General features: G+C 41.5%; 1 protein-coding gene across 1 annotated transcript; it reads left to right on the forward strand.

Annotated features, from left to right (window-relative positions):
* Positions 1-1,116: 1,116 nt before the first annotated feature.
* On the forward strand, positions 1,117-15,110 carry LOC120570988 (gastrula zinc finger protein XlCGF49.1-like). Its single transcript, XM_039819670.1, has 2 exons — positions 1,117-1,167; positions 14,180-15,110. The coding sequence occupies exons 1-2, from the start codon at positions 1,117-1,119 to the stop codon at positions 14,864-14,866; spliced, it is 738 nt and encodes a 245-aa protein (XP_039675604.1). The 3' UTR covers positions 14,867-15,110.
* Positions 15,111-16,461: the final 1,351 nt, after the last annotated feature.

Here is a 16,461-nt window from a genome sequence, read left to right on the forward strand (position 1 = left end):
CTCAGCCTCTCGGCGGCCAAAAAAAGTGATTTTCAGATTGTCGCTTAGATTGTTTGTAACCCACTAATATATTGAATATGGTTGCTGTTTATTTTTCACACAATAATTAACATTCAAAGTAAAGTATACTATGCTGTTCTGTACAGATTCATAAAAATAAAAAAAATCCATACAGGAGAGCAAACTTTCATATGCTCAGTGTGCAGTAAAGGTTTTGTAAAAAAAATAATTCTGCAGATGCAGAAATATGTAGACCAGAAAGGGGGAAATCCTGCACAGAAAATCGCACCCGGTGTACTGCCGTTTATTCAGATGAATGCCGCCAGTACCCTGTGGTCAACGTTTACAAGCCGGCTTGTTTAAAATCAGCGACTTTCCCTCTTTAGCGTTTAGCTTAGCATTGTAACCATGCACAACACTGGCTTGGATGCATCAACCTCCCCAGCTCCACCCTTTGTAAATATGGTCACGTCTGGCTCCAAAACGCCAAGATGGCGACAGCCAAAATGTTAACTCTTGGCTTCTCAACGGCAGTCCACACAACAATGGATCACATTGTAGTGTTTCTTTGTACCACTGGGACATTTGGCCTGATGGTGGCAGTCATGGAAACATCAGGGTGTCACCACAATCATTTTTATGGAATTGGGCCCTACAGTAGTAGTACTGGAAGTCTGTTATTGTTAAAACATGGATTGACAGACTGATGGTCCAATACATTGTTCCAAAGCAGGATATCCATATTAATTCATCAATTATCAAATTTTAACTTCATTAAACATTAAAATGTTTCAGTTTAGGCAACAAAAAAGAACTGTGAAAGCAGAATGTCCTGTTGTGGCCAAACTGTTGAACTTCTGTGTGGCTATGTGTGAATAAATGCTATTTATACATTTGTTAAGAAAAGCACCAGACTATAGTTACAAGTTATGTGTGTGTGTGTGTGTGTGTGTGTGTGTGTGTGTGTGTGTGTGTGTGTGTGTGTGTGTGTGTGTGTGTCAGCTGTTACTTCCTTTATGTTCTTTACTGGCAAAGAAACACTTGCAGCATCAGTAGAGTATGTTACAATACTGAATATAATGTATATCAATCAAAGCAGCAAGAGTGCATACGAGAATGCAGACGCTATTGGGGATGATCACACTGATAATCAGCCACACGGAGGAGGTAAGTAAGAAGTTATGACAAGTCAATATCATGAATAATCATGCTGATCTGGTTGTGTGTGGGTGTCCCTTTAAATCATGTTTGACTGATGTGTAAACTCTACGTTTGATCTCAGTTTGGTTTCTTACTCTCAGCTTTCAAAGCCCAGAGTGTTTGGGTTTGGTAACATTTAACTAAGTGTCATTTCTGAGATGTGAGGAAGCATTAACTCCGCTACAGACATGAACCCACGTAACAGGAAGAAGGGAAGTGCAGTGTGACAAAGTATTTAGAATATCATCAGCAATGCAGAGCCAAAAGAAGAGAGCGAGAGAGAGAGACAGAAGAGAAAGAGGAGCAAAGTCCCTTTGTTGTGAGTCAGTTGTGCCATTCAATGGCCCATTACAACTCAAAATTTCAGATGAGTTCACATTTGTTTTACTTTATTATAATTATTTACATAAGAGTGGTTCACTGACTATGTTCACATGCACTTAGTTGTTAGGCCCAGCTCATATCAGAGTCTTTGATGAGGTTTAAAAGTAGCTGTGTTTCCTCTTATCTTTTGGCCGAGCATCTCTACGGCAGCCCTGCAAACTGTCGTCTGGTTGGTTTGTTTACAGTAACCATAGCAACTCACAGAGCTGACCGTAAGCCGTAAACAGGCAAGAGGCCGTAAACTGTCAGGAGAATTAATAAAACTAAATTAAAGAAAAATGGTTCACCCAGACACACCAAATCCAAGGAAACACGGCACACAAGAAGGAAGACCACCACCTTCCCCTTCACCTGCTCTTCCCACCAGTAGGCCTCAGCCCCTGATTAGGTTTTCCTTTTCTTATTTGTGATGAATGCTAAATTTTATGGTAATATATATACATTTTATTAAATAATGTATTTTTTGTAAACTGGGAACCACGTGTTTTGCCTATCGAGTGGGACGAACCTGTGTACTCTAAAAGTCTTGGGCCTATCACAAGTGGCGTTGTCGGAAATCTTAAAATCCCTGAGTGTCATCTATCCCATTCGCATTGCCACATCTTCATCACAATTCCATCAAAGTCACTGTTTGTCACTAAAATAAGTGTTTTAAATAGGATGCTGAGTTAAAGCTGCTTTTTTCCAATTAGTGTTTGAGAGAGAGAGACGGAGGGAGAGAGAGGGAGAGAGTGACCGCCACATACTTCTAGTGAGTCATAAGTGATGATTGAGAGGATTATTTTGTATGAGTCTATAAATAGTTTTTAGGAAAATGCTGAATAGTGTGATGGTTGGGGTGGGCTGGCTGTGAGTCTTTTGTTTTTGTTTTCTAGTTTCCTAGTTCTGTTTAATTTCCACTGTCAGTTTCCTCTGTTGGCCCTGCCTCTCTCTGTGTCTCCTGTGTTTTCCCCTCCTCCTGCCAACTGACTACACACACCTGCTCGTCTTTCCACCATCACCTCTCCGGCCATGCACACCTGCCAGCCATCTACAATCAAGCCCAGTATATGAACCCCGGATCCACTCATCACCTTTGCTTGTTGCTCCAGCCACCCTGGTGACATGCAATACGAGCTCTCTAAACACTTCTTTGTATTTACCTGTCCTGGTCTGTTGCTAACTCTGTCTGCGTTTCTCCCTTGCAGACATCTCCTCCATAACCCTCAGTTATCTCCAGTCAGCTGGCTTCACCATTCGGGCCCCTCCTCACGTCTCCCTGCTCCACCCTGCCTCCGCTTCAGCTCCTGCTCACAGACATCCCTCCCTCAACTCCCATATTCCCCGGACGCCAGTGCCTCCTCCTCGGCTTCCCCGGCCCCGGTTTCCCCACGCTCCTCTAGCTCCCTCGCCATCTTATCACCAGCTAGCTCCCTCGCCATCCTATTCCCCACTAGCTCCCTCGCCATCCTATTCCCCACTAGCTCCCTCGCCATCCTATTCCCCACTAGCTCCCTCGCCATCCTATCACCAGCTCGCCATCCTAGAAGCCCTCAGTCCTACCCTTGGCGTCCGCCTCCCCACTCCTCCCTCTTTTCTGTTTTTTCCCTAATAAACCTGTTTGTGCTGAGCCTAGCGTTTAGGTCCGTTCTGTCTCCCTCACAACAGAATAGTAGACCTTTTTAATAAACCGGAGCATCAGTCCCATGGATGACGTATGAAGATGAAGCTGGGGAGACGGGGAGCAGAGTCCGCTTTGAAACCGTTTTGTGTCAGTGGCCCACAGAGGAGCTGCAACAAAAAGTCTCCCTGTAAACATTATAAATGTATAGTGAAGTCTCAAACCATAAACATTTAATATTTGTTGAACTTTCACAGGCCTGAACAGCTACTGTAGTTTGTGTGTGACTTAATCAAAATGTAAAGTCTATAGGACCGGCTGCTGGGCTTACACACAGACACTAGCTGCAGAAAACAAAGAAAGGAAGCCATCTTGGTTAGATATCAGAAGACCTGTGATACCTTGTTTTTTGGGGATGATTCCTGTCAGTAAAAACCTTCAATGACTGAAAACAGAGATGTGGGAGTACTGGACAAGGGTTCATTCTGTCACTGGCAGCCGTTACATCGATTTACAAAGCTGAATCTTAAATGAGTTATTGAAATAAGTGTATTAATAACAGATAATATAAATATGTTATGTGAAATTCAACAGTTTACGTTAAATAAATACCAATCAGGAGTTTCAGCCCTGATTAATAAAAGGATGTAAAAATGGACACAAAGGAGATATTATCAAGACCCTATGAAGTGGATCTGTGAGAAATACATTCTCTGAACTCTTTGATGACAGAGGGGTGTGTAGTAGGGTGACCATATTTTGATTTCCAAAAAAAGAGGACACTTGGCCTGGCCTCGAGACACAAATTCAGACAGGCTTCTCAGAGGTTAATGAACATGCATTATTATGCCTCAATTGTGCAAAAATAACTTCTGTAATAAAATAAAATAGAATCTGTAACAACCTGTTACAAAATAATAGCTCTCTTTTAAAATAATATGAAATGATGTTCTAAATAACCTCTTCTGTGTTAGAATATCCAGCTTCAACAAAATATCTCGTAATACCTTTTCAATGTAATAAGATAAATAATAAACACTGAAACATATGGGCCAGCTTTGCACACGGTGCACTCCGCCTCCCACTTGTCCGGTCCTGACCGGGACGGTACGTGCAGTTCAACTGTGAAGCTGCGTAGCCTACTTAGTGGCCTGATGTTTATACTTGTGCTCTGGTCCCCTGTCTGCTCTGGTCCCCTGTCTGCTCTGGTCCCCTGTCTGCTCTGGTCCCCTGTCTGCTCTGGTCCCCTGTCTGCTCTGGTCCCTGTCTGCTCTGGTCCCCTGTCTGCTCTGGTTCCCTGTCTGCTCTGGTCCCCTGTCTGCTCTGGTTCCCTGTCCGCTCTGGTTCCCTGTCTGCTCTGGTCCCTGTCTGCTCTGGTTCCCTGTCTACTCTGGTCCCTGTCTACTCTGGTCCCTGTCTACTCTGGTCCCTGTCTGCTCTGGTTCCCTGTCTGCTCTGGTTCCCTGTCTGCTCTGGTCCCCTGTGTATGTGCGCGTCGCAGAGCCGCTCACAAAGCAGCCTCTCGGGAATTACGTCACACAACAAAGTACCGTAGTATTGTGTGCAAAGCGCCACTCAATTTAAGTACACGCTTAATGGTCCCATGAAAAACAGTGAAAACCGGACATTTTTATGAATTTATAAAACCGCCCCAGACAGTAGGTAAAAAGTGGACATGTCCGGGCAAAAGAGGACGTTTAGTCACCCTAGCGTGTAGTGTTGGGATCAGCTTTGTCAAATAAGACTAATTTACATTTTGCTCTGTAGTTTATTCTGCGTTGCTAAATAACCTGATTACATAGATATCGTCCCTCTGCCCTTCATAGTGCACAATCTGGTTAGAAGTCCTGAGCACTTACTCTGTAGTCCTACAGGATTATAATAGTAAAAGCAAATAAAAACATGGAATTGTAGGTTGTCAGCTTTAAGAACCTTTTACACACCACCCAAAATAAAACCCCTCCCTACCTCCATCTCCCCTCCCGAACTCATCCCTACAACCTATCAAATCAAATAATTATTAATTTCTTACATTGCAGCTGTTATTCTTGTATTTTTTTTATCTTATTCCATTGTAGCCTGTTGTTATTTCTTCATCTCTTTCATGAAAGTTTTTAACTGCTCTTTAATGTTTTATGTAAAGCATTTTGAATTGCCTTGTTGCTGAAATGTGCTAGAGAAATAAAGTTGCTTTGCCCTACAACCTGCAGCCTGTCAGTCAGTCACCGGGGCATAGAGAACGCTGTTGTGCCTGTCTGTTTCAGAGGAAGTGTAACGTTAATACGACGCAATAAGCATCCTTCAGCGTCTGTATGGAACGCACCGGGCAGAGCAGCAGCTCCGCGGCGCTGTAAGTTCATGTCCCTGTCAGTACCCGATCCGTTCCACCTGCACGATCCGTTCTGCGCATGCACAAGATGTTCACACGCTAGCCTCCAGCTAACGTTAGTTAGCTAATAGCTAATTCGGCGGACCGCTAGGTGATTATAGCGGAAGACCCTCAAAATAAAACTTGAAAATAAACGTTAACATATATAACAGCTGTTACGTCAGTTCTACTTTACTTGTGCTCATTTAAAATACAATCACTCAATACTTGTCTTTATTGTTATTACTGTAATGTCTTAATTTAGCTGTAGCTTGCTTTTCCCATTAAGTTTGACTTAACGTTATTTTAGACTGAATCTAGCTGCAGAAACAACGTAACCAGTGGGGCGGTGCCTGTTATTATCGAGGTGGCATGAACGCAGCATTATCATCTGCGCCTACGTCATGGCATACGTGTCATCTTGCACATGCGCAGAACGGATTGTGCAGGTGGAACGGATCGGGTACTGACAGTCCCGCGTGTCACTGAAATGTACATTTTATTACCCCACCCACCATCTTTTCCAACGGCTGCGTTCCGACTCTGGCACAGCTCCGGCGGTCCGCAGCAGATACGCGGAGCTTCTATTTTTACCGGACGCCGGAGAGCTCCGCAGCAATTCAGCACACGGCAGATAGTGCGGGACAGGAAGTTGAGCACAGAAACAAAATAAATATCCGGTTAATTTTCAAAATAAAATACCCAGAGTAAATACCCATCACTTTTTGACCCAGAGCGTCAAAAAGTGACGGCAACACTCCCGACCAGGCGCGAGACTTTTAGCGTCAATAACAAACGCCAAAGACACCTGACCTAGCGTCTGTATTTGACGCGATGGGAGTGAGAATGTGTTGTTATATTATATTGCAGCGGACGCTGTCTGTGTGGCTTTTTGAAAAGTGTGACCACACTTGGGACCGTTGGTACCCTAAAAAGTACGGTGTTTTGGTGCCCAACTTTTTAAAATGTTGCCGTAATGTAATCTGGTGTTTTAAAGACATGTTCAAAATCAGCATTCTGTCTCTGTCTGAAGGTTTTATCTCCTGGTATTGGCTGGACAAACCCTGTGAGGAATTACAAATTGTGAAATCTTGAGTCCCTCTTTGTTTTTGTAATGTCAATGTGTAAGGCTTAGATAATATAATAAAATGTACATTTATTATATTAAAACTTTTTCCAGAGCTCTGAAAATGTAATAAAGTATTTGTCTTTCTTCATAAGTGTATTTTAATCATTAATGTTCTTAGTGTGTATTTCTGAGAAAGTCTGGAACACTTCCGGACTTTTATTTTGAAGCTCAGCAACTAATCAGCACCGGAAGCTGTAGTCTTCACTGCGGCTAACTTCACACTTTGAACAAGATGGCGTCTAGCGGAAAGGAGTGTTAGCAGAGTGTGTTTGCTGTGTAGAGAAAGAGCTAACATGTGTAAAGTCCAGATGCTGAGAGCGTTGGTGGAGCAGCGACTAACTGCGGCTGCTGAAGAGATATTTGGGCTGTTTGAAAGAACGATAGCAGAGTACGAGGAGGAACTTTGTCGTTCAAAAGAGGAGAACGAGCGACAACGGGAGCTACTGGACGCTGTTTACAACCCTCAGCTTCGGCTACACAGAGCAGGTTTGGTCCCTTTTACTTCTAGAAACTCAGGATGTTTGGATTTTAATGTATTGTTTCGTTGATTAAACATGGTAAAGAACTGACAGGTAGATTTGGTATTATTAATATTAATGTGTGTGTCAGTTACCATCATGGCTAATTTTAAACCCTGAAGTTGGTCTCTGCATGCTGAACAGCTTTTTATTACTGCTTGTTACTGCTCTGCATGGTTGAACGGTGCAAGAAGATGGCTCGGGTCTGTGTTTCTTGGCCGTGTTGTGATGCTTGCATGGCTTCTTATACTGTTGATGTGTAACTGTGCTAACGTCTTGCTGCTTCCTGTAGCTCTGCATGGCTTACTGAGAAAGCTGATTTGTTGCTCTAGCTGTCTGTCTGGTGTCTTGTAGACTTCTGTCTGTATAGTTTAACCTGTACTAATGTCTTGTTGACTTCTGTCTGTATAGTTTAACCTGTACTAATGTCTTGTTGACTTCTGTCTGTGTAGTTTAACCTGTACTAATGTCTTGTTGACTTCTGTCTGTGTAGTTTAACCTGTACTAATGTCTTGTTGACTTCTGTCTGTGTAGTTTAACATGTACTAATGTCTTGTTGACTTCTGTCTGTGTAGTTTAACCTGTACTAATGTCTTGTAGACTTCTGTCTGTGTAGTTTAACCTGTACTAATGTCTTGTTGACTTCTGTCTGTATAGTCTAACCTGTACTAATGTCTTGTTGACTTCTGTCTGTGTAGTTTAACATGTACTAATGTCTTGTTGACTTCTGTCTGTGTAGTTTAACCTGTACTAATGTCTTGTAGACTTCTGTCTGTGTAGTTTAACCTGTACTAATGTCTTGTAGACTTCTGTCTGTGTAGTTTAACCTGTACTAATGTCTTGTAGACTTCTGTCTGTGTAGTTTAACCTGTACTAATGTCTTGTTGACTTCTGTCTGTATATTATAACCTGTACTAATGTCTTGTTGACTTCTGTCTGTGTAGTTTAACCTGTACTAATGTCTTGTTGACTTCTGTCTGTATAGTCTAACCTGTACTAATGTCTTGTTGACTTCTGTCTGTATATTATAACCTGTACTAATGTCTTGTAGACTTCTGTCTGTGTAGTTTAACCTGTACTAATGTCTTGTTGACTTCTGTCTGTATAGTTTAACCTGTACTAATGTCTTGTTGACTTCTGTCTGTATAGTTTAACCTGTACTAATGTCTTGTTGACTTCTGTCTGTATAGTCTAACCTGTACTAATGTCTTGTTGACTTCTGTCTGTATAGTCTAACCTGTACTAATGTCTTGTAGACTTCTGTCTGTGTAGTTTAACCTGTACTAATGTCTTGTTGACTTCTGTCTGTGTAGTTTAACCTGTACTAATGTCTTGTTGACTTCTGTCTGTGTAGTTTAACCTGTACTAATGTCTTGTTGACTTCTGTCTGTGTAGTTTAACCTGTACTAATGTCTTGTTGACTTCTGTCTGTATAGTTTAACCTGTACTAATGTCTTGTTGACTTCTGTCTGTGTAGTATAACCTGTACTAATGTCTTGTAGACTTCTGTCTGTGTAGTTTAACCTGTACTAATGTCTTGTTGACTTCTGTCTGTGTAGTTTAACCTGTACTAATGTCTTGTTGACTTCTGTCTGTGTAGTTTAACCTGTACTAATGTCTTGTTGACTTCTGTCTGTGTAGTTTAACCTGTACTAATGTCTTGTTGACTTCTGTCTGTATAGTTTAACCTGTACTAATGTCTTGTTGACTTCTGTCTGTGTAGTATAACCTGTACTAATGTCTTGTAGACTTCTGTCTGTGTAGTTTAACCTGTACTAACGTCTTGTTGACTTCTGTCTGTGTAGTTTAACCTGTACTAATGTCTTGTTGACTTCTGTCTGTGTAGTTTAACCTGTACTAATGTCTTGTAGACTTCTGTCTGTATAGTTTAACCTGTACTAATGTCTTGTAGACTTCTGTCTGTGTAGTTTAACCTGTACTAATGTCTTGTAGACTTCTGTCTGTGTAGTTTAACCTGTACTAACGTCTTGTAGACTTCTGTCTGTGTAGTTTAACCTGTACTAATGTCTTGTTGACTTCTGTCTGTGTAGTTTAACCTGTACTAATGTCTTGTAGACTTCTGTCTGTGTAGTTTAACCTGTACTAATGTCTTGTAGACTTCTGTCTGTATAGTTTAACCTGTACTAATGTCTTGTAGACTTCTGTCTGTGTAGTTTAACCTGTACTAATGTCTTGTAGACTTCTGTCTGTATAGTTTAACCTGTACTAATGTCTTGTAGACTTCTGTCTGTGTAGTTTAACCTGTACTAATGTCTTGTAGACTTCTGTCTGTGTAGTATAACCTGTACTAATGTCTTGTAGACTTCTGTCTGTATAGTTTAACCTGTACTAATGTCTTGTAGACTTCTGTCTGTGTAGTTTAACCTGTACTAATGTCTTGTAGACTTCTGTCTGTATAGTTTAACCTGTACTAATGTCTTGTAGACTTCTGTCTGTGTAGTTTAACCTGTACTAATGTCTTGTAGACTTCTGTCTGTGTAGTATAACCTGTACTAATGTCTTGTAGACTTCTGTCTGTATAGTTTAACCTGTACTAATGTCTTGTAGACTTCTGTCTGTATAGTTTAACCTGTACTAATGTCTTGTAGACTTCTGTCTGTGTAGAATAACCTGTACTAATGTCTTGTAGACTTCTGTCTGTATAGTTTAACCTGTGCTAATGTCTTGTTGACTTCTGTCTGTGTAGTTTAACATGTACTAATGTCTTGTTGACTTCTGTCTGTGTAGTTTAACCTGTACTAATGTCTTGTTGACTTCTGTCTGTGTAGTTTAACCTGTACTAATGTCTTGTTGACTTCTGTCTGTATAGTTTAACCTGTACTAATGTCTTGTTGACTTCTGTCTGTGTAGTTTAACCTGTACTAATGTCTTGTAGACTTCTGTCTGTGTAGTTTAACCTGTACTAATGTCTTGTAGACTTCTGTCTGTGTAGTTTAACCTGTACTAATGTCTTGTAGACTTCTGTCTGTGTAGTTTAACATGTACTAATGTCTTGTTGACTTCTGTCTGTGTAGTATAACCTGTACTAATGTCTTGTTGACTTCTGTCTGTGTAGTTTAACCTGTACTAATGTCTTGTTGACTTCTGTCTGTGTAGTTTAACCTGTACTAATGTCTTGTTGACTTCTGTCTGTGTAGTTTAACCTGTACTAATGTCTTGTTGACTTCTGTCTGTGTAGTTTAACCTGTACTAATGTCTTGTAGACTTCTGTCTGTGTAGTTTAACCTGTACTAATGTCTTGTAGACTTCTGTCTGTATAGTTTAACCTGTACTAATGTCTTGTAGACTTCTGTCTGTGTAGTTTAACCTGTACTAATGTCTTGTAGACTTCTGTCTGTATAGTTTAACCTGTACTAATGTCTTGTTTACTTCTGTCTGTATAGTCTAACTTGTACTAATTGTTGTACTAATGTCTTGCTGTTTCCTCCGCGGGGGAATGAATATTACTGCAGTAAAAGTACTAATACTACACTGTAATAATACTCTGTTACAAGTAAAAGTCCTGCAGTGAAAATGTTCCTTCAGTAGAAGTGTGTAAGTATCATCAGGAAAATATAGTTAAAGTATTAAAACATTGTAGAAAGTGTAAAGGATCCAAACAGTTGTGTGCTTAATGGTCTAATCATTTCAGCTGGACTTGTAGGACCGTTATATTGGTACAATTACCTCAACATTTGGACTAAAGTACAGTACTGGAGTAAATGTACTTAGTTACATTCCACCACTGATGCTGAATAATAACAAAAGAAAGACATCGGGGCCCTATTTCAGAAAGCAGGTTTAGTGAAAACTCTGAGTTTGTTATCCCTGAGATGAGGGAAACTCTGGGTTTTCTCTTTCAGAAAGAGAGGTAACTTAACCTCAGAGTCAGTTACTATGGTAACTTGTCTCAGTCTCCTCCCTCTGACAGCGCTCTCTCATTTCCTCATTCATTCATTCAGTCTGTATCAGGCGCAGTTTGTTATCGGCATGAATACAAAAAATATATGTTGGTTTATTAACCATGGTAGGCAGACTATAAAACGTTTTATTTCTCAAAACATGGCATGTAAACCCTTTTGAAATAAAAGATTATGGATTATAATTCTGTTAATGATGGTGCTGCAGCCTCAGAATGGGATTAGTAAGCGTAGTACTTTTTCGTCCGCAGTGTTGCACCTAAATGAAATAGATTATAGGTTCAATACCATTTCACCAGTAATATTAGGCTATACTTATGATTAAATATGATGTACACTATATTGGAATGTACACATTTACTCTAGCAGCAATTTTCTCCCACGCAAATTCTCTCTCTTTTGCAGCAGCCGCTGTGTTGCTTTTTTTTAACTTGCTGTTTGTGCGCATGAGTATTTCCCCCGACCCGTTTGTTTGTGGTTGTTACCATGGTGAATCGTAGAATCGTGGCTCCATTCATGCTGCCTTTTTATTGTGGTGGTGCACGCGCGTGAATCTGCTGAATCAGCTGTTCTGAAACCGAAAAACTCATCTCATCTCAGGGTAAATCAACTCAGACATCAGGGTTAGACTCAGAGTTTGTTAAACCTTCTACCTGAAATAGGGCCCAGGATATATAGTAGGCCTGCACCATATTGGAAAAAAACTGACATTGCGATATATATTTTTTCCTAAGATATGAAAAAAAAAAGACTCATTTTTATAAGATGACATAAATAGCTCTATTTGGAAATAATAAATCATTCTCGACTACTAGGTTGATTTTGTAGGGGAGTGCATCTACATATACTAAACAAAATTATAAACGCAACACTTTTGTTTTTGCCCCCATTTATTCATGAGCTGAACTCAAAGTTCTAAGACTTTTTCTATGTACACAAAAGGCTTATTTCTCTCAAATATTGTTCACAAATCTGTCTAAATCTGTGTTAGTGAGCAGTTCTCCTTTGCCGAGATAATCCATCCACCTCACAGGTGTGGCATATCAAGATGCTGATTAGACAGCATGATTATTGCACAGGTGTGCCTTCAGCTGGCTACAATAAAAAGCCTCTCTAAAATGTGCAGTTTTAATCAATGGGGGTTTGAAAACCAGTCCGTATCTGGGGTTAGGGTTCATCCGTGACGAGAACACCGCTCCAAAGTGCCAGACACCATCGAATGTGAGCATTTGCCCACTCAAGTCGGTTACGAAACTGCAGTCAGGTCGAGAGGGAGAGAGAGAGGGATGAACCCTACCCCTAACACCAGATACTGACTGGTTTTCAGAACTCCCCCCCCCCCCCACGGACCCTCCCAATACAGTAAAACTGCACATTTTAGAGTGGCCTTTTATTGTGGGCAGCCTAAGGCACACCTGTGCAATAATCATGCTGTCTAATCAGCATCTTGATATGCCACAACTGTGAGGTGGATGGATTTTCTCGACAAAGGAGAAGTCCTCACTAACACAGATTTAGACAGATTTGTGAACGATATTTGAGAGAAATAAGCCTTTTGTGTACATAGAAAAAGTCTTAGATCTTTGAGTTCAGCTCATGGAAAAATGGGGGCAAGAACTAAAAGTGTTGCGTTTTTATAGTTTTGTTCAGTTTAGAAATGAATGAAGTAGGAACTTTTCTAATGAGAACCATGCTTCTTTGAAATTTAATACTTTACAAACACCAGAGCAAGAGAGCGCTGTGACTACTCTTCTCAAGGGATTTTGGAGAGGGACATTAGGTAGTTAAATACGCTGGTTGACTAACATGACACCATTGTATTCATATAATACTTTCAGTCCAGACATAATACGACATTAATAATGTATGCATGTTGCTTCCTCTAAATGTCAGATTGTGGTCGACTAGCAGGGCCTGCTTTGGTTGTTTGATAAATAGATCAACATTGATTGTGATTGGTGGTTGGCTGTGCATGCAGAGCCTGCATGTCACACACTAGCAACAAACTGTGTATCCAAGAACACTTAAATCCGTGTAAATGACGTTATATCAGACACAGACGTCTGTTGTAGATTAGTGTTACGTTTCTAGCGTCGCGTCCGAACCCGTAACGTTAGTTGGGACAGACACCTTGTTTCTTTAGGCTAACTTTATTAGCTTTAGCCTGGCTGGTAGCAGCTTTCTGCGGTGAAAAATGGCCAGGAAATGTCATGATAATGTTGCATTAATCAGGGGATTTAGTTCGTCTTGGCAGCAAACATAAAACACGGACTACTGTAACTTAATACATTTGCCAGTGATTATCTTAACTGCATATTACTCCAGTGATGAAATAAATCCATGTCATAGCCATTTTAAGTTGTATGTCAAGTAAAAATAGTGATTCTCCAAAGTTCATTTAAATAAATCTTTAGAATAATATGCAAATTAATCGTTAGCTTAATCGATGACAAAAATAATCGTTAGGGACAGCACTAAATGGTTACATTTTGTAGCGGGTTTTAGCAAGCTGACCTTAACAAGCTATGCTACTTTGTATCAGTTTGTTAGACTAAATGTGTAAGTTCTCATATCTATGACGATACAAACTACCGGTCGTTATTATTGGTTTGAGTTTAGTTTGAGTGGTGGTCAGTAATGTGTCTGTTTCCTGCAGATGTTGAGCAGCTGTTGGTGGTTAAAGAAGAGGTTCCCCGTGAGCAGAAGGAGTGTAGCTCCAGTGTGGACCAGCAGGAACCAGAGCCCCCCCCACACATTAAAGAGGAACAGGAGGAACTGTGGAGCAGTCAGGAGGGAGAGCAGCTTCAAGGGCTGGAGGAGGCTGATATCACCAAGTTCCCATTCACTCCTGTCCCTGTGAAGAGTGAAGATGATGAAGAGGAAGCTCAGTCCTCACAGCTTCATCAGAGACAAACTCAACACATGGAAACAGAAGCTGATGGAGAGGACTGTGGAGGACCAGAACCAGCCAGGAACTCACATCCACTTTTACAACCAGAGACTGAAGACCAGGCTGGATACTCTTCTGAACCTGAGAATGATGACAGTGCTGATTGGAAGGAGACCAGAGAACCTCAGTCAGCTTTAAACTCTCTGAAACATGATTCAAGACGTAAGAAACCATTCAGCTGCTCTGAGTGTGGGAACAGATTTGGCTCCAGGAGAAATCTAAATAGACACATGAGAACTCACACAGGAGAAAAACCTTTCTGCTGCTCTGAGTGTGGGAGAAGATTTGGCCACAAGCAACATCTGAAGAGACACATGATAACTCACACAGGAGAAAAACCTTTCAGCTGCTCAGTGTGTAAGAACTCTTTTACACAGAGTGGAAGTTTAAGGAAGCACATGGTAACTCACACAGGAGAGAAATCTTTCAGCTGCTCTGAGTGTGGGAGAAGGTTTGGCCAAAGGGGACATCTGAAGAGACACATGATAACTCACACAGGAGAGAAAGCTTTCAGCTGCCCAGTCTGTAAGAAATCTTTGGCGAATAGGGGAAGTGTAAAGGCACACATGAGAATCCACACAGGAGAGGAACCATTTAGCTGCTCTGAGTGTGGAAAACGATTTAGTCAAAACTCAAATTTGAAGACTCACATGAGAACTCATACAGGAGAGAAACCTTTCAGCTGCTCTGTCTGTAAGAAATCTTTTAGACGGAGTGGCCATTTAAAATATCACATGAAACAACACACGAGAGAGGAACCATCTACTTCCTGTGTTAGTGACATCAGAACGCAGTAGGAGTGGAGCTCCAGTGTGGACCAGGAGCAGCCAGAGAATCTCAGCCAGGTCGGAACTCTCTGAACCATAGAAATACAATGTCGGCAGATGTACGACATGATATGCTCCACTAAAGGCACGTTCAGCACTAATACGACGGCTCAACGTTTAAAAACATGGAAAGAGCAATGCTTAAAGGAATATTTCACCGTTGGAAAGACGAATATATCTTTAAATTGGGTAACTTATGTAGTAGAAATGTGAAAGAATTATAGAAATTTGTGCCTTCTAGGCCGAGATAAGCCAGAAAATGTGTTTTTGGCTCATATGGATGAAAGACACCAAATCCCAGAATGCACTTGCTTTGCTGCTTTAGACTCCACTCCCAAGCCACGCCTGCCGTTTACAGACAGACAGTGAGGCAGCATTCAACTCAACTCAAGTGTGTTTTATTGTCATTTCAACCACATACACAAAATAACGTTTCACCGTGGCTCAAGTGGTGTTACACATTTAAAATATATAAAAAAGACATTATATAAAAACGACTTATGAAACAGGCCACATTTAGTGCACACACTTATGCTCCGTAAAGTTCAGCTAACGCATACTAGCATTAGCGCTTGGTGGGCTGTAAATACCGATTAATAAACACAGTCGTAAATTTGCGTGGAATGTAGAATGGTCGGCATTTAATAGTCCCAAACTCCCCCAGCAGATAGTTGGATACAAGCAGCTCGTTTCTGCACCAGTCCGTGTTAACACAGCCCACCTCCAGACAGAGCAGCAGGCTGGATAGTCCGCTACACTGTTGTTCAGCCATGTTTCCACAACAAAAAAACACAGCAGTCTCTGAACTCGCGTTGGGAGTTTCGTTGAAGGTGGATGTAGTCCAGTTTGTTGTCTAATGAGCGGACACTTGCAAGTAGGATCGATGGAACAGGTGGCCGGCTAGCGTTAGTTTTCCACCTAGCTACGTTATACGCAGCCCCCGTTCGCCTTTCACCGCTGAGGATGTCCCCCCCCCATGATCGCCCGCTCCAGCTGATCTGATTGCCTGCTCCGGCCACTGCTGCCCGCTGGTCATCCTAACCTGTACGGAGAGCCGCAGCAACCTCTTATGTCCGAACATTCATCTCTCCCCCGCCCCTCGAGGGCCGGTGGTCTCCTAAATTTCCCGGTAGATTTTTTTTGTCCCACTCCGCCGCAGATTCCTTCTGTAATAAAGTTTCCTGCATATTCTCCGATCTGTACCAATGTATCCCGGTGGTACACACGTGCGGTAGTTTGAATGCACATAACTGTTGTAAAAGTTTTCTGTTGAAAAGACGGAGCCTGTTAGCGATGCTTCAAGATGGCTGACCCTCGTTTTGCCTCGGGAATACTCGGGGAAAGATGACAGTCCAACCCCCTATGGGCGGGTTGAAAGAATGCGGAAGTAGCTCCGAGTACTGGCTGTAGTCCATTGCCTCTGGGCAAAAATCGTCGTTTTACGTCATTGGAAGATTTTTTCCAGACCCACAATACAGAGATCTCTCGTCTCAGGGGGACATGAGGGAGGGAAGCACGGTCATTCAACAATACTACCCTGTTTCTACTGATACAAAGCTTAACGT

The sequence above is a fragment of the Perca fluviatilis genome, chromosome 13, assembly GCF_010015445.1.
Source record: "Perca fluviatilis chromosome 13, GENO_Pfluv_1.0, whole genome shotgun sequence".
NCBI lineage: Eukaryota > Metazoa > Chordata > Actinopteri > Perciformes > Percidae > Perca > Perca fluviatilis.

Coding starts and splice junctions, on each gene's coding strand:
- LOC120570988 (XM_039819670.1), top strand. CDS start 1,117: ATGCAGACGCTATTGGGGATGATCACACTGATAATCAGCCACACGGAG. Junction 1,168..14,179: donor TAATCAGCCACACGGAGGAG/GTAAGTAAGAAG, acceptor GCTGATTGGAAG/GAGACCAGAGAACCTCAGTC.